Source organism: Eleutherodactylus coqui, chromosome 9 (assembly GCF_035609145.1).
Source record: "Eleutherodactylus coqui strain aEleCoq1 chromosome 9, aEleCoq1.hap1, whole genome shotgun sequence".
Classification (NCBI taxonomy): domain Eukaryota; kingdom Metazoa; phylum Chordata; class Amphibia; order Anura; family Eleutherodactylidae; genus Eleutherodactylus; species Eleutherodactylus coqui.
Window position 1 is genome coordinate 45,453,019 of NC_089845.1, and position 19,080 is coordinate 45,472,098.

General features: G+C 44.0%; 1 protein-coding gene across 2 annotated transcripts in view; it reads left to right on the forward strand.

The window, feature by feature from the left end:
* Positions 1 to 19,080, forward strand: part of LOC136579054 (enoyl-CoA hydratase EchA19-like) — a 62,775-nt gene that overhangs the window by 13,144 nt on the left and 30,551 nt on the right. For both annotated transcript variants that reach the window (XM_066579331.1, XM_066579332.1), the window contains exons 3-5: positions 6,151 to 6,318; positions 16,318 to 16,415; positions 16,504 to 16,648. In XM_066579331.1, coding sequence (XP_066435428.1) covers positions 6,151 to 6,318; positions 16,318 to 16,415; positions 16,504 to 16,648 — 411 coding nt within the window. The remainder of the gene's footprint in view (positions 1 to 6,150; positions 6,319 to 16,317; positions 16,416 to 16,503; positions 16,649 to 19,080) is intronic.

Here is a 19,080-nt window from a genome sequence, read left to right on the forward strand (position 1 = left end):
GTTTTTAGATAAAGGGATTTCACACATGCATAATATGTGTGTATATGCTGTTAGTTCAGGTTATAGCCTGGAATCGCATGGAGATGTTGTGTTAGGCCTCCTTCACACGGGCGATTTTTGTCGCGTTGCTACAATGCTACAAGTTGCATGTGTATGTGAGGCCCATGCTTTCCTATGGGTTACTTCACACATGCGATGTTTTGCAACATGCAACAACCCGACGAAAAAACCTTGCAGGTCCGGCAATATGCCCGCGACTCGAGGTTTTGTAGTCCATGTTTCCCTATGGAGCCTTCCTCTCTGTTGCATCACATCACACAGAAACGCTATTTTCATACAGTGCGATGCAACTTTAACAGTAGGAAATCCAACTGTCAGAGCCTAAACTTACCCTAGATGCAGGAAAAAATTTTAAAAAACACATACATCACCCTAAAAGAGCTGTCCGACGCTGCTGCTGCTCCCTTTGGGTCCCTGTCACTGTTTCTCTTCATCTCTTCTGGCCGGGGATTAAAAATTCCCCGCCTCTTGGAAGCGCTGACTGTGATTGGCTGACGCTTAGCTAATCACAGCCAGCACTCGAACCAATCACAGCCATTCCTCGAGCGCTGGCTGTGATTGGCTAAGCGTCAGTCAATCACAGCCACCAATTCCAGGAGGCGGGGATTTTTCAATCCCCGGCCAGAAGAGATGAAGAAGAAGACTGCCGGGGACCGAGAAGAAGCTGACCAGCGATGAGATATCGCTGTGATTTTCTCGCTGCGATGCCGTGTCGTCTGTGTAAAGGAGGCCTTGAGTTTTTGAACCAAAGACAGTAGATACAAAGTAGACAAGATGTTTCCATTCTTTCTTTTAAGCCACTTCCACACGGGCGATGTAATATCGCCACAAGCAAATCGCAGCCATATTGCATCAGTGTTGTGTACGATATCGCTGCGTATAAAAAATGTATTTTCTTATTGTTGCATTCAAAGACCCCTAACAGTCTTTTTTTTTTTTTTTTAAAGCTGCTGTGAAGGGTCTTATTTATTGCAGGAGTTGTACTTTTTAATGTTACCATTTGTTGATCCGTACAATGTTTTGATTACATTTGATTCTGATTTTTGTAAGGTGAGAAAGGCCAAATTTTTGTATTTTTTTCCTAATGCGCACTGTGCGGGTTAGATAATGTCCTAACATTTTCCTCTGGATCATTACGAATGCAGCAATACTACGTGTGCTTTCTACAGAGTGAATGGAGATAGGTGGGGTTTAGACATTTTTATTTTTTATTTATTTATTTATTTTTTTACTTTTTATTTTTGTTCTTCAGCGGACTTCTAATACACCACTATTCTTCAGTATTGCAGTGTATTAGAAAGCCTATGAGCCTCACAGGCCAGGAGGCCCTCTTCAACCCTCCGGGTGTCACAGCAACCCATCAGAACCCTGCAATCACATTGCGGGTGTCCGATGGGTGAGCAAGGGAGCCTGTTGCGCCTATTGCGAATGGTCCGCACGGCTCGCCATTGGACATGTGCAGTTCAGATTTTGTTTTTTTTTTAAACTCCTGCTTTTCACACGTCATAGCTAGGCGATGACGCGGAATCCCCCACCTTTCTGCAATGTCAATTGTGGAAAGGCTGTGAATGAGACGGCTTCCATTGACTTCAAAGGAAACCATCCGTGTGGAATCTGCACAAAAATGGAGCATGCAGCGATTTTTTTTATTTTTTCCTCCACGAGCGGAAACTGCAACTTGTGTGCAGGAAGAATCACTTTTCTATGCTATGGAAGCTAATTGACTGCGCAATCCGGAGGCGGACGCACGCTTTGGATTCCGCAATGCAAATCCGCCTCTGTGCATGAGACCTAAATGTATAAATATTGTTTTTTGCTCCATTTTTTTCTTCAAAGTCACATTTTTTTTTTATAGCAAAGGTGAAGTTCAGATTAGAACTCGGGGTCTTCCCCTCCAACTGTTGTAAGATCTGATCCACAACTGCTGCGTTCTGTTTTGATGAACAGGCTTGTTGACTTCAGAGCGCTGCGGTTCATCTACCTGCACACCTGCATCATCTATTTATGCCTGTTTGGTTACCATGAATAGGGCCAAAATAAACCGTTCCTCATCCCTGGAGGATAGCAGCCCCATAAGAAGACAAGACCACTCTGTTACTGTAAGGAGGAGGAATACATTAAAGCTTGCAGCCCACTATGCTGGCAATCTTTAGGAGCCCCTGATACGGCAGGAGGTCACCACAGGCCTTTCATTCTTCACCATGCCACTTTTCTTAGCTGGTTAATGACCGGTGGGAACATTTTGTATACAGCATCACGTGGTTCTTCAGTATGCAGAGATAGCTCTTATGGATGATACTTAGTATATTTTCTACAACATAAACTGAGGAATTGAGCAATATTGTTAACAAGTTTTGCCTCTGGTCCATAATAGACTTTCTAAATATTTTTTTTAAAATCTCAATTAATTTGGTTTTCGACTAAAATTGCCGCACCAACACAAATAAAAGTGCCGCACCAACACGAATAAAAGTGCCGCACCAACACGAATAAAACATGACGTACACACCATTACCAATAACTGCACCCCCTAAATCTCTCTACTTATTAAATTAAAAATAATCTGTCAGCCTGAAGATGTTACTCAAACTGAAGGCAACAAGTTATAGAGCCGGAGGGGCTGAGAAGGTAGATTTTTGCGGAAAAAATATCAGTATAACTTGTGCTCTATTCGTTTAAACCTAGACTGGTAGAGTCGGAAGGGACCTCCAGGGTCATCGGGTCCAACCCCCTGCTCAGTGCAGGATCACTAAATCATCCGAGACAGATGTCTGTCCAGCCTCTGTTTGAACACTTCCATTGAAGTAGAACTCCCCACCTCCCGTGGTAACCTGTTCCACTCATTGATCCCCCTCACTGTCTAATATCTAATCTTTGTCTCCTCCCTTTCAGTTTCATTCCATTGCTTCTGGTCTTTTCTTGTGCAGATGAGAATAGGGCGCTTATGTCACTAATAGTCATATACATCTGTCAATCACTGGTAGGACCGCTAAGCTCAGATTGTGCAGAGGTTTAAATGAATGGGAACACAAGTTATGCAGAATTTTTTCCCCAAAAAGTGAACGTGTCTGAAGACGTATTCAGAACATCTTCAAAGACTTTCACTTTTTTACGTTTTGTTATGTTGTGGCCTTGTGCAAACATGAAACAAATCAAGTATTTCCCCATCATTCTGCACTCAGTACCCCATAATGACAAAGTGAAAAGAGATTGTTCAAACTCACCTAAAAATTGTTCTGCACTTTTATCAGTCTTTCTCCACAGGAAGTGCTGATAGCATTGTTTCCCCATGAAGAACAAAGGATCTGAGCACAGATAATAGCCTAGGACTATTAGCTGTGTTCAGTGAAGGCTTCATTTGCATACATAATTGGTATTTAAGTAGCCCAGTAGCTACTTAAACACCAATTAATTTTTATGCAAAATAAGCGCTCAAAGCTGTGGCTCAAACTGAGAGATCTTTGAGCAATTATCTGCCCGTGTAAATGGGCCTTTAGAAACCTATGAAGAAGAGAATGGAATCTGCTGGCCAGATAGGTCATCTCGGAGGCAGCCGACAACCTGGAGCTGTTATCCCGGGCCGCAGAACCCCCTCCTTCTTCCTGGTCACATAATCACAATAAACGTTAAAGATTCAGCTGACCTAAAGGATCAAATCCATCAAGGTAACTAAAAGTACTCACCACCATCCTCCGCGATGTCCCGTGGCAATCTGGTCTCCTGGTCCTGATGACGCCTTCGGCATGTGCGTGCCAGACGTCATATGTCGGGCGTGTTCTCAGAAGAGCGCACAGCCCGGGAAATGTAAAATCTCTCTGGCTCCTAGTTCCCATGTGTAGCCGAGAGCATAGAGATATCACCGCAGACCGCTGTATGCGGTCCCCGGTCACATGATCACTGTAATCTAATGGATAACAATGATCAAGTAAAGTAAAAGAAAAAAGTTTAAGGTTCATCTCCCCTCATGGATCAAATCTGTGAGGGGAGATGAAATTACGTACCTAAGGCCCCCAGATTTATCCACAGACCTCGCCATGGCTTCTGCACACGCACCCGCTGCCAAAATGGCGGACGCATGTGCAAAAACCACGAGTTGCCAGGGTAATTAAAAATCTCTCTGCTCCTGGCTACCAAACATAGCCAAGAGCCTGGACATTTCATGGGGGGTCCCTGGTCACGTGATCGCCGTTTTCCAATAGAAAACAGCAATCACATTTTAAAAAAAGCTAAAGTTTCTCCTCCAATCACGGATCCGATCTGTGAGGGGAGGTGAAATTACTCACCTAAGGCCTCCAACGATGTCCCCTGACAGGATCTTTATCCTCAGACCATTCCCCAACTTTGGTAGAATGGCAGATGCAACACAGAAGCAGGGGAGGGCTCTGGAAATTTAAAGTCTCCTTGCTCCTGGCTACTAAAGGTAGCCGAGAGCCTGGAGCAGTAACTGAGGTCCGCGGTGAGCTGTCACTGGTCATGTAATCGCCGTTATCCAATGGATAATGGCGATTACTTAAAAGTTAAACACAGTTGAAGTTTAATGCTCCTTTCGGTTTGAGCCCCGTTGAGCCACGGACATAATATAGGGGCCTCATTGGGTATGTTTCTGAACACGGGACAAACAGGGGGGATCCATTTTGCAGTTAAAGTCTTCATTCTTATGCGCACTGTACCAAAAAAACTGTCATATTTGCCAAAAAAATGAAAATCGTAATTTTTTTTCTGCTTTGCTTAAATTCATTTAAAAACTGCAGGGTAAAAATACGCAGTACACCCCTAGATTAATTCATTAAGGGGGTCTAGTTTTCCAGATGGGGTCATTTGTGGGGGTTCTCCATCATTTAGGCCGCTCAAGCACTCTACTAGTGGGCAATGGGGCCTAAATCACCGTCAAGCAAAATGTCTGTTCTGAAAGCCACCAGCTGCTCCTTTCGGTTTGGGCCCCGTTGTGCATACAGACATAATATTAGGGCCACAATGGGTATGTCTCTGAACACAGGACAAACAGGGGGATCCATTTTAGGTGCAAATCCTCGTTTTCATGTGCACTGCAGAAAAAAATCCTCTCTCTAAAATGACATATTTGTAAAAATATGAAATTTTATTTTTTCTCCTCTAAATTGCATTAATTCTAAAGATGAGCGAGTATACTCGCTAAAGGCAATTGCTCGAGCGAGCATTGCCTTTAGCGAGTACCCGCCTGCTCGAGACTGAAGGTTCGGGTGCCGGCGGCGGGCAGAGAGCTGCAGGGGAGGGCAGGAAGGAACGGAGGGGAGATCTCTCTCCCCCGCTCCCTCCTGCTGACTGCCGCTACTCACCGCTTCCCTGCGCCGGCACCCGAACCTTCTGTCTCGAGCGGGGGAGATACTCGCTAAGGGCAATGCTCGCTAGAGCAATTGCCCTTAGCGAGTATACTCGCTCATCTCTAATTAATTCCTGACAAGAAACTGTGGCATCAAAATACCCCTGACCCCCCTCAGTGAATACATTAAGGGGTGTAGTTTTTAAAATAGGGTCATTTGTGGGGGTGTCTATCATTCTGACACCTACGAGCCTTCGCAATCTTGGCTTGGTGTAGGAAAACAAAATGTTCCTCAAAATGTTAATCAATGTTAAATTTGTACATCTTCTAAATGGTTAAAAAAAACTGAAGTGTTTCCAATGTGCTTCCAGAATAAAGTAAACAGATGTAAATGTATATCTCCAAAACTTTGTGTACAGTCTGTTTGCACATATTTTAGATATTGCAGTTGAAAATGTGAAAAAATAAAAAATTTTTCAAAACTTTCCCAATTTTGGCGCTTCTAATAAATATACACAAATTCTATCGGACAATTTTTACCACCTAAATAAAGTATAATATGTGGCGAAAAAACAATGTCAGAATCACTTGGATATGCAAAACCTTTACAGAGTTATTCTATGTTAAAGTACACATATCAGATTTCCAAAATCTGGCCTGGTCATTAAGGCGCAAACAGGCTTGGTCACTAAGGGGTTAAAATGGCATAGTTTGGATTAAATTTATACTACTGAAATATGCTAATTATCGTGTGCTCCTTTGCATTACTTTCTTTTTTTTTCCCCTTTCAGGCAACATGAATGTCATTACAGAAAGGCTTGGCACTATTCTTACAATCGGCATTAACAGGCCTGAAGCCAGAAATGCTGTAAATCCTGAGACGGCATCCCAGCTTGTCCGGGCATTTGATGAGTTTGAGAAGGACCCGTCCCTCACCGCGGCTGTTCTCCATGGATTGGGTGAATGCCGTTTTTTGTCCCATTTTTATAAGCAGTGTCAAACGGGAATGTATAATTAAAGTTGACTAGAAGCAATTATCACCTATTCAAAGTCTATGGCGGAGGGCTGACAAATGGAACGCTCAACCACCAATCCGTTCAAACGCCTCTTTGCTGCCATCTTGTGGCTGGGGGAAAACGGAAGACCGGGGGTTATCCGTTTTGGTCAAACCCGCCGGTCTAGCTTTTATTACCTATCCAGTGGTTAGGTGAAAAATGTTTTTGGCCAGATTACCACTTTGACATCAGAATATCAGTTTTTCCTACCTTACATTTGCTAGGGTTTCGGATATGGTAAGTTGTTTGGTAGGATCATTACATTGTGCATCTGTTTTGGACCTCATGTCCACGGCACGCACGGAATCCAGCGCTATCCACGGTCAGTGAGCCCTGCTTACTTGTATTCCCCAGCAGCGGCATCCGTGTGGATCGCTCTACTTCCGGGTTCGCTGTACTGCACATGTTCCTCACGGCTCGCTGTCAGACAATGCACAGTACAGTTTTGGCTTTTTAAAAAAATCTTTTGCTTTCTCGCGGATCCACGACACGTTGGCAGTGTCAGCTGCGGGTGTGCCGTGGATCGGACGGCTTTCATTGACTTCAATGGAAGCCGTTTGTGCGGGATCCGTACAAAAATGGAGCTTGCTGCGATTTGTTTTGCGGACCAAAAGATCCGCAAATCAAATCCTCATGTTTTAATCCATTTGCGGATGCCCATGTATCTTTATGGGCGGCTTGATTTACGGATCTCCCGTGCTTGTGGCCGGGTTCTGCAAATGAAATTTGCCCGTGGACATTGGGCTTAAGTTGTCCCTTTGTTAAATGTGAGCTTTGGAAAGGGCCCGGTACATGAGGTCGGGTTGAGACTGGTGTTAGCTGTGCGTAAAGAGCATATAAACCATGACTGGAACAGATGAATGGCTTAAGAGCTCTAGTACGTGCGTATTAGCTGCGTCTGCCAGCATTTGCAATTTAGAGTCAGTTGCTGAGCTGAACTTACAAGTCCAGGTGCCACAAATTAGCTCTGAATTGCAAGTGTTTCTTAAAAAATGGTTCAGCTGATACAAAAGAAAACTCAAGACAACTCCATGATGGCGTTATTAAAAAGTGCCAGTCAGGTGTCGGCCATAGGGTCACTTCTGCCTTGGAACCTCCTCTGGCATTTTGGAGGAAGCAGCTCAGCCAATTCATACATCCCGCCTCCACAATGGAATGGCTGTTGAATGGTTCTTCAAGCGCCGCAGCTCAGGCAATCAATACAGCGCTGGATGAACCAATACGATGGCTGGGATTGGTTCATCGAGCACTGCATTGATCTGCTAAGCAGCGGTTGAAGAACCAATCCCACCCATTGCTTCCTGGAGGCGGGATTTATGAATTCCGTAAACTAGAAGGGATGTTGTACAAGCAGCTAGAAAAGCGCGGACCTCCAGAAGTCTGTGAGGGACCTAGACCGAGCCTGCCAGGTAATGTATTCTTTAAAAAAAAAAAAGTAGTATACCTAGGGCTTATTTTCGGGATAGGGCTTATATTTCAAAATCCCAGAAATCAGGGTAAGACTTATTTTCAGGGAAACACGGTATTGACTGAATGCTGGGCTCACATGACTGATGCCATATGTAGTCCTATTCTTTTAGCTCTTGGAATACACAGTATTAACCAGTGGATTGCAGGAATTTTTATAGCAAAGACAAAGGTAGCGCCTTGTTATAAGAAAAGGTATTTGGACAAAATTGTAGATAAACATTTATTAGAAAATTGTATGATTTCATAATCTGTAATCAGATAGAAAAACAGAATACCCCTTTAAATTTTTCATAGACAGATTAGGAAAGTACTATTAGTTCATACAATAATAGATGAATGACCTTGTTGACTTAGTGATGTAAATAGCCCCTGCACTTTGACACAACTTGTATTAATATGATGGGAAGCGTGATAACTAGCAGAAGTGCAAATCAAGTCATTAGTGTCTAAAGCACTGCCCAATAGGGATCATGCTTCATTCTTAATCTGCTGTCTACTAGCTGTTTTCAAGGGAAGTCCATCTCAAGTAATAGAAACACTGAAACAGATTACAGTAAGTAGGGGTGGGTGCCTGATCATGCTGCCTATAGAATCCTATGGAGGAGGATTGGGGGCGGGAGGAAGCTGCTGCAGAGGGGGACAGCCACAGATGTGCTGCTGCAGGTCATAGTAAGTGTTTACTTTATCAGAAATAGTGTTAGTACTCATGTACACACGTGGCGGTTTATTCTTATCAAAAAGTGCAATTTTGCTTTAATCCTTTGTTTTTTATTTAAAAAAAGGTTTACAATTTCAATGGCACTATGTAATGTAATGTATCTTAGGCTGAAAGACTTTTAACAATTACTAAGTGGAGTAAAATGAGGGGGAAAAAACACAATTCTGCCAAACTTGTTATTTAGGGAATTAAAAATTGCAATAAAATGATAAAAGTTTTATGACACAAGCTGGAATGTTTTTAGAAGGTAGCATTTCTCGTAACGCACCACTAGGTGTCAGTATAGCCATTATACTTTGTGGATGGTTTTGAGCTGCTTTTCTACATACATTACAGGTTTGATTATGTAGTAATTCCTTAATGTACTGTTAGAAAACAGAATTGTTAACTTCCTAAAAAGTTAAAAAAAATACATGTATTTATACGTGCTTCCAGAATAAAGTAAGCATTGGCTTTTTCCCAGCAATCTGCAGACTATATACCGGTATGTATAGTGCAAATTTCACATTAGTACATTATCCATTAGTAAGGTAAAGGTAAGCCAGTTATATTACCGGATGTTTCGGGCTTCTCCAACATTGATCAATGGTCTCGGTGCGGCGAAGTGGTAGAACACCCATTCTTCATACTGCTTGTGCGCTACTACTTGGAAGAACATCTACTTTACTGGTATGATTCCAGTAGTATGACTGCAGTACCTTTAATGTGAGGTCTACGCTACCCTAATAGAAATTACTGGGTATATAATGACACAAAGCCATACGGAGTGCCATGGATCTCTTTGCAGTTTCCCCCGCTGCCCCGCCGGCACTGGATGTTATACCCACAGGTCATATAACTTTTTGTATACTGACAGGATCGATGTTCTGTAGTCTTCCAACTGTTTGTTAGGACAACCACTAACACATTTCCAAGTTTCCCACTAAGCTAAGGGAAATTAATAACATTATTTTGGAGAACGGGTTTACAAAAGTTGATCTTGTGATCAATGGGAAAAGTTTGCAGTGGTGAGCAAACCTTATTTTCTCATGTTGTTACAATCTTGTCTTGAACATTTTTGTGTCCGGGCTCAATCACATGTGCGCAGCAGACCGCAATATAGCGGGCGTGATGCAAAGAGCTCTGATACTACAGACTAATTATATTATTTACCCCTGTGTATATAATATAATAAGTTTTTCTCAGCACTGGTAACTTTTTCCATTGGTCAGAGGTACACACGTGGTTAATTGGATTATGACATTAGCCCTATTAGAATTAAAGGCTTATTACACGTAACAATTATATCGCTCAAAGTTAGTTGAAATGACCAAAACTACTGGAGATAAAGCAAACACCTTTATCTGTCACTAGACCACAGGCTGTTATCTCCGCGGGGACCAGCATTTAACATTGTATTCTGCTGGCACCCACGACGAGGACAATGCAGCTGTGCGCATGATTAATCACACGCTGGGCTCTGCAAACAATTGCGGGAGGTCCCTTTACATGGAAATGAATATGATAAAGTGTTAATGGCCATTAGTGGCCATTAACACTTTATGTAAAAAGATTGCTCAATCTTTCAATCGTTTGAAAGATTATCTTTGCATGTAAAAGGGCCTATAGAATATTAGAAATGTTTTAACGCCTAAAGAATAATTGTACGAGACGAGGTGATAAAACTTTGACGTACAGTAAAATAATCAGTTCCGATTTGCTGTCATGTTCAGTAGTAAGGCTGATAAAGCAGAAAGTATACCAGTTTCTATGTCTTCATTGAGAGCAGCCCATGAAGTACAGGAGTCCGTTTTTTTTAACTTTTGCTAAGCTTCAGTTTTACACAGATGTGAGCGGCGTTGTCTCAGGAGTGATTTGCCATCAGGAGCCGTAATCCTACCCTAAACACACTAATTCCAGTAGTCATACTGACGTATGCGCGGAGGGGCCAAGTGTAAGTTTCCATGTTCTCCGTCACTTTGCTTCACACTGACATACAGGCTCCTTTTTGAAATATTTGCAAAGAAAATACGACTTGCACCTTTTGTTAAACGACAAGGGAAGCGGGACAGCCGAGCTGGGAAGCTTACACTTTCCTAAGAAGGGTCTTGTTTTTCTTATTTCACATCCTACATTTTCTCATCTGTGGAAAGAAATCGCTGATAATTGGCCACTGATTTCCTGAAAGACCTGCTTAGAAGGGTTTGTTGTGAATGCAAACAAAGTGACATCACTGGTGAAATCATGTTTAACCAATTCTCCTCCAGCGGCTATTTCTGGACTTCCATGGCCTTTGCAGATTACCAGATTAGATTTCAGGTACTAATTAGAATTGCTAATTAGAATCAGTCCTTTAGAAGTTTTAGCATTTCAGAAGTTTTTTTTGGAGGGGGGAGGAGGGATATGAATACCATGGTATAATAAATCTGGTAGTAGTACAAGAAGGAGACCAGGGAAAAATATCCATATTAGGCGGCCTGCAAACGGGCGGGTCGGATCCCGCTGAGAGAATTCTCACAGTGGAATCCAACCCACGTCCCTGCAGGGACCAGTGCGGCTCTCACCTGCTCCCACGGCTCCGGCTCTGTAATGTGCCGGCTGCCACCCAGCTGGTGCATGCGCAGAGCGGAGCCGGTGCGCCAGGAGTGACATTTTTCTGCGGGCCTCTGCGAAATAGAACAGGCCGCGATTTGTTTTCCGCGTGTATTTTCATGCAAATCACGGCCGTCTGCTAGGATTGCGTTTTGTAATACAATTCTATGGCAGCGGCCATGGGTGAAAATTTTGCAAGAAATCCCGCCGCAATGTGCAGGGGGCCTTACAAAAATTTGTATGAACTTTTTGCTGTTATCTTGCTCCACATGTCTGCTTTCCAATCCTCCCATATATACAGCACCGTCACCTTGCTAGTCCCCATAGATAAGAATTCTCTATAATTTTCAGTCATTTTTATAGCATCCCCAGTACTACGGACGTCCCCCTTCCTCTATGGTTTCTCCTTTTCCCCTTCTAGTATATGTTGCCCTTCTTATACAGGTAACACATATAGCTATCATATGCACTCACATCAGCGAGGTCCTGACACCCCAGTCCGCTTGATAATATCACTTCAGACATCATGTACTTTTACCTTTCTTATGGTTCATGAGGCCTATATAGACTGCCCTCAGCAGCATTTGTGACTTGCGTAGGACTACTTTTTGGTGTTTCAGACTAATTTTTGAGTATCTTTTGTTTCCTGTCGGGACTTTGAAGCAATAGTTCATCCCTTCTATTCTCCTTTTACATCCTCATCTGTTGTCGCCTCTGAAGTGTTCCTCGGGTTTATGTCAGTATGGTTTTGTGCCTTATATTGAAAATAAAAACCTTAACTCTTTCCAATCCAATTTGTATCCTGGTTCTCCTAGGGGGCTTACTCTTTTTCCGTTGTTATACAACGGCGCTATCTGCTGGCTAAAGCCAGTACTGCATGAGGTGACACATTGGATAGGCTCTGACAGCAGAGAGGCTAGCAATATACAGTAAGAGAACCCCGATGGACGTCTACCAACAACGGAGCTGTAGAGCCTTAAATCATAATGTCTTTAGACGGCAGACAGTGGATTGGAAAGGGTTAACTTTGAAAGAAAAAAGCAAGATGTTATATATGTAGTTAGATGTTCCACTGGGTTACACAATCTGCGTTAATCAATAGATGGGCCAATCTTTTCAGCATTTACTCTTGCCAAGTGCATGGCAAGGGTGGACTTTTCTCCTGTGCCTTCATGACCAACCAGCTCAAGGCATAAGGTTTAACAACGTCTGCGCTCTCCCAGTCTGTGCGATACTTTCATGCACTACTGTTCTTTCATGGGCTACTCTGTAGTTAAACCACTGGCTAATAGAGGTCTCCTGAATACTGTGTGTATGCCCTTCTCAGAAGAGCCGCGGAAAAAACACGCCCAAATTCCAGTTTAGGAAATTTGGTAGCCAACCCTTTACAGTCATCTCATCGACACCGTTATTAAAGGGTTTATCCCAGTAATCCATATCCAGGACTACTTCTAATTCACATCAAGGGCTACTGATAAGATGTAAAGGCCCTTTTACACACAACGATTATCACTCAATCGTTGCGTGTTAATGTGTCCATCTTTCACTTTTCTGCTGAACGATGATTTTGTGTTCGGCAAAAAATACATTGTTTGTCAGAAGAGCTGATAGCAATTACTTCACGCTGTATTCTCCGCGGCGAGCGCTAATAACATTGTCTCAGCTGTCAGTCCCGTGGCAGAACAAAGGAAATATATTCAGAGAACAGACCACCCACTGTTCTCTGAATTTAGCTCCCAAGGGCTCACACACATTAATAAGCTACTGATTGGCATCAGTACCAAGTTGTAGTTAATGAAAAATAATCGCTCAAAAGCCATCTTTTAAGCTATCATCTTTGTGTGTAGATGGGCCCCTAGTCATTTTACATGAGCCAAATTCTCTTTCACACAAGTCAGGCATCAGCTTATGGGAACGAATGGTCTTATTTGCGATAGTTCATCTCTATAGGCCGGCTGTACATTTCCCTGTTCGCTCATACTGGACAATCAGCCATACTGGTTCACTCGCTCGATGGCTGATGGTTGGTCATTTTATACAGTCTGATTGTCAAGTGGAGGACAGTTAGGAGGAACATTCGGGCACATAATCGGCCCATGTAAAAGGACCTTTAGTTTCTGATCAACTACTTCACAGAAACATAAGACAAATACATTGCTGCAATCAGTACCTTATGCTTAGAGGAGAGGATAAAGCTGGTAAGAACATTCCCTTTAACTAACACACTATTTACTGGGTATGAAAGTCTAAGGGTGGCTTCACATCTGCGTTGGGGATTCCACCGTCCTGCTCTGTTCAGGGAGCAGGAAAGCGGGAATCCCCGCAGCCGAACGGTTCCATCTCTGGACGGAACCGAACAGCGCTGGACGGAGCCGAACAGCGTCGGGTGGACGCTATTGACTGTACTGGGGTCTCCCTGCTTTTTGCCCAGCTGGTATTTCCAGCCGCATCTGTAATGGGACCTCTGGTGGTAGTTCCGACACAAATGTGAAACCGGCCTGTGTAAATAAGACAAAACAATTTGCACATACCCGAGGATGCTAATATTTGCATATCATTTGATATTTTATATAGCAATTGTGCGAAATGATAAGTTTATTGCAGAAAACTGTACAATTCAAATAAGGCTCTAGTACCCTGTTGTAGTCCGGAAAAATGATTAGATATGGTCGGGCATGGAGGCATACAGGCTCCGTATGCTATCCTGTGGCACATTTGTCTACAAATGTTATAGTTAGGCATCTAGATCCATAGGCTGCTGAAACTGACATCCTAGCGGCCGTTAGGGCAGAATGTCGCTCCACATCAACAAGTAGGATTGAAACACCAGCCACGAGGCCTCCATGCTCGAAGACAACCATCACTGGCTCCTAAACAGTACCTGGAAACGTCACTATAGACCATACGATTCTAGTCTGTAGCAGTCTGGGTTTCTAGTTCATAACACCACTCACTGTAAACAAAGGCAACAGTGTTGGGGGTAAAGATGGGACACGTAATGGGTGCCATGACACTAAATTTCGGGCAGAGACAGGATTCTGTAATGAAGGTGCCATCTGTGTCTGGATGGTGGGCAATAAAACTGCTGGATCTGCTTGTGCTTATCAGCGGATCAAATGATCCCATCTACTGGTGGGCTTTCTGGTCTGTGTGGCGTCTGTTCGCCTTGTGTGCATACCCTCACATAGCCTCTGCTCCTAACAGCTTGGTCAGAACGGCCTAGGTGACGGGCAATTTGTCGAAACGACCATCCGGCTTCTCATTCCAATGATGCCCCCTCGCAAAGTCTGTTAACGGGTCAAAATCTTTTTGAGGGCATCGTAGGGGCAAGACTAGTGGTCAACGGTCGGCCAACAAGAGGTAGACTATACCAAAGTAGCCTCAGAGCATTTTATAGGGGAGTGGGGAAAGCACTTTTACGGCTAAGACCCCGTGTCTAATCAGACCACAACAGCAATCATGCCAAGTTTTCCAGCAGTCCCACATTCGTATCTGGGGGCATCGCTCCTTCTTTTGTCAGCGAGTATATTCTACAGCATTTCAGTAGGGAAAAGTATTTCTAGTTTGAAAAAAGGCAGCATTTGGGACAATGACATTTCAATTAAAAGGTCTTTTCGTTGTTTACATCCTTCTCTAATTCTACATTGTAGAGGTGCCAATATTTGAATATGTTTTCATTTAGAAATACGTTGCAGCTGCTGCGAGGTATCTTGAGATCAAGAGGTCTGAGAAACTTATCTTCTGCTTGACGTAGTAATATGTCACCAGGGTTCCTGTAAGAAGAGCTTGTAGGGTGTGGGGCGTTACACAAGATTCCACAGGAACATGCTTAGAACTGTGCAAAATAGTCATTAATGCAAGCGAGGGCTGGGAGATTGCTTCATACATAGTGTGAACAGACCTCTATAATGCTACACCCCCATATGTATTAGGCCTTAGTCAGACGGGCGGTTTTTTGCGCGATTTGCGCATGCGTCCGGCGATTTTTTAAAAAAACCATTGCTTTGCAATGGTATCGGACACATGAGCGCTTTTTATGCACTCGTCCGATAAATTATAGAACAGAAATCGCAGATCGCACCTATCTGCGATCTGCGATTCCTGTTCTCTTCTCTATATGCGCTCAATGGAGCCGGCGGCAGCAGCGCCGACCCCATTGAGAACATATAGAAGACAAATCATTCTTCTCTGTCACAGCTGTAACAGCTGTGGCAGAGAAGAACGATGTTTGTCCATTGAATTCAATGGAGCCGGCAATACAGCCGCTCCATTGAAAGCAATGGGCTGCCTGCGTGCGCGGGATGAATTGTCGGGAAGGGCTTAAATATATAAGCCCTTCCCTGCAATTCATCCAGAAATGTGTTAAAATAAAAAATATATATATACTCACCTTGTCCCGGCAGCCGGAGTTCAGCGCGGCCGGCCTGCAGTGGGTGTGAAGGGGGTGTGAGTCAGACCTGCCCCCTGATTGGCTCAGCCTGAGCCAATCAGAGGCAGGTCTCAGTGGGTGTGAAGGGGGTGTGAGTGAGACCTGCCTCTGATTGGCTCCCTCCCGATCCCCTCCACAACCCCCCACTCACCCCCCCCCCCCCCGAATCTTCAGGGACGAGCCAGCAGGTACTCAACAAAGGCGATGCTATCGAGTAAATCGCCTTAACGAGTATGCTCGCTCATCTCTATCAGGCTTGCTTTTACACCTGCTGTGGGGATTCTGCTTTTCCTGCTCTGTTCGGGTGAAGGCAAGGAGAATCCCCGCAGCGAATTGTTCTGTCTCTGGATGGAAGCAAACAACGCTGGGTGGGCCTCATGGACAATAATGCCTTCTGCTTGTTTTCTGCTCAACTGCCCGGTTTTGAGACAGAAGGGGAAGCGCTGAGTGCAGCACTTTTTCCTCCGGTATTTGCAGCCACACCTGTGACAGAACCTCTGACCGGAAGCTCCGACGCAGATGCGAAACCGGTCGGCAAGCATAGTACTTGTGTTTGGTCACCTCCAGCTTCTACAACAGTTTGGAAAACCCCTTGTAAATTGGGATAAACCAATCAACTGACAGTAGGGGCACTACTTGGGTACTGGAAACTAAATCACTGACTTTTATTACCCTTAGCATTCGTCTGTAATGACCGCTGTGGTTTTTTCATCAGGGGGCAATCTCTGTGCTGGTTTCAATCTGAAAGAGTTGGCTAACAATGCAAGCACTCTGCAGATAGAAGCAGATGTCACTCAGGGGCCGGGACCCATGGTATGTCAAATAGTGTACAGAGTCATGTAATATTAATCTGAGAAGCACACTACAATAACAATGATATATGTTCCACATTTCTACTCAGGGACCCTCTAGGATGCAGTTCTCCAAGCCAGTCATCGCCGCTGTTAGCGGCTATTGCGTCGCTGGAGGGCTTGAATTGTCTCTGTTAGCGGACCTGCGAGTTGTGGAGAAGAGTGCAACTTTTGGAGTATTCTGCAGGCGCTTTGGTGAGTTTATTGAGTTTAGTTGCTTTTCAGAAGTTCTGTTCACGGGCAATGGCACATACTGAGTACGGTAGGTATTCTCATTTTTACAGATCATGGAAAAAGTTTTAAAATTTACGGCGGCACCAAAACAAGCGATTCTTTAAAGAAGTGCTTTTCATTGTGCGAAAGTAGTAAAACAATAACAAATCTATAAATTTGGCATGACTAGAATCTTACCCTCAAAATAAAGTTAACGTTATTCATGACGCACGGTGAACGGTGCAGAATTTAGAACGTAAGAGGACAATGGCTGAATTGCTGTTTTTTACATTCCGCATTCTCAGAAAGGGGTTAATAAATGTTAGTTATTAACGGGGTTGTCCGAGCTAAAACTTCCTCATAGCAAAAACGTAAAAAAGAGCTAAAACTCAACTTTTCCTGCTACTTCCCGGCTCCTGGTCTTCCCTGTAAACAGCCTGAGGCAGCCAATGACAGAGCTCAGCAGCTACAATCAGCCCTGTCATTGGCTGCAGCAGCCTTCTTATGGGATGGCAGAGGCTGACTGCAGCAAGGAGCCGCTGGCAGGGGACTTGTGGGAAGAGGTGAGCATAAGTTCTTTATTATGTTTTTGCCATGGGAAAGTGTTAACAGACACAATGACAAAAACAATTAGATTACTGCAAACTAGCCATAGATTTGTATATGTGAATGTATAGTCATTGTTTCACTTCAGCCTGCCTTTGGTCGTTTGTATTGTGTTTAGTGCTGGCGGCAGCGAGCCATCATAAGTGTGTTCATGATTTCAGTTTACATATTTCTGTCAGATACTGTTTCTTTTCTGGTTTGGTTACATTTTCTGTGTTTATAGAACTTATTTGATGCCGAACATCTGTCACGGTGCAGGACACAATTCTTTCTCCCTCATCAAACTTTATGGCCTGGGTTTCCATTCCTTATGTTCAGAGTTCACACCTTCACGAAAGGCTTGTAAAGTAGGGTAGGACACGGATGACATGCTCCACCTGTCCACGATACATGTCCCACTTTTCTGCTCGAACAGGCCAGGTACAACCGGTGTAGAAGACGTCTTGCTGTTTTACATCTGCCGGCGCTCCCTTGTTCATTTCATGGTAACATTTTTTTTTTGTCAACTCCGATGGGTTAAAATTAGAGTCTGCGTCACCACATGCAAACAGAGAGAACTGCTTACATGACTTCTGTTGCTCTCTGTTTACAGTCATGCGGTCTGTTTTCAAGCCACACAAGCAAAATGCTGCATTTTTATGTTTTCCCTATTTTGACAACTGTGGTTGACACATCTACCTTCAGATTTTTTCCAGAATCGGTGCCACGTTTTACCTTCCTGATGCCCCTTACTTAGAGAAGCATGTGGTTAGCAGATGTAAGCGGGTCTCTATCACAGAAGTCTTTGTTTATTTAATCACTTAGAAATGTGATGAATGAAGCTTCGCCATTGATTGCCCAATAATATAAACTTATTGCTCAAAAATAAATCCAGCACCTACAAAACCCGGCATGCAGTTACATCTCGGGCAAATATATAAATGGTGAGAGTTGTGACGTGATTAGATGAACGGTCTTGTCACCTGAGGCCCTAGAAGTAGTTCCCTCCTTGGCCTATAAAAGGCTCTCGGAGGCTCCTTGTGTGTAGTGACCTCTTCTTCCGCTTGTGTAGAGCTTGTTGACCACCAGACACCTCTACGAAACAGAGAAGATCTTTTTCCCCCTCCACCGTTACCAGAGACTGAGAGGGGCACGTTATTGGAATACATGAAGCTTGATGGCCGTATCAACGAATCGTCCACCACCTGGGCTGTTCTCACCAGACTGTTAGGAGGTGTTGGGACCAGTGGATGCGTAAGGGCGCACACACAAGGCGATCGGGCTCAGGACGTCTTCAACAGACCACTAGTAGAGAAGATTGTCTGATCGCTCGACAAGCAGCTCCAACAGTTTCGTTGTCTGCCACCCAAAGACAGATGGCACCATCGTTACAGCTCCCTGTGTCTGTCCCAACCACTTACACGCGTTTGGCTAAAAGTCATTTGATCTGGTAGTGCCCATTATGTGTACTGACTTTGACACCCACTGTCGCCTCTTTTTGCAGTAGTGCCGAAACTGGATTGCTACAGATTGGTACCCGGTTGTCTTCCATAATGAATCCAGGTTTATGCCTGGAGACCTAGGGGTAAGCATCTCAATCCTGCCATTGTTGTGGAGTTGCACACTGCCTACACTGCTAGTGTGATGGTCTGGGGAGCATCGCATACGATAGTTGGTCACCCTAGTAGTGGTATGAGGGACAATGACAGCTCAGCGATATGTTCAGGGCATCCTGCAGCCACGTGGTCCTCTCATGGCGGCTTCCAAGAGACATTTTTCAGCAAGATGATGCTCGGTCACGCACACAAGGGGGTCACAGGATTGTCTCC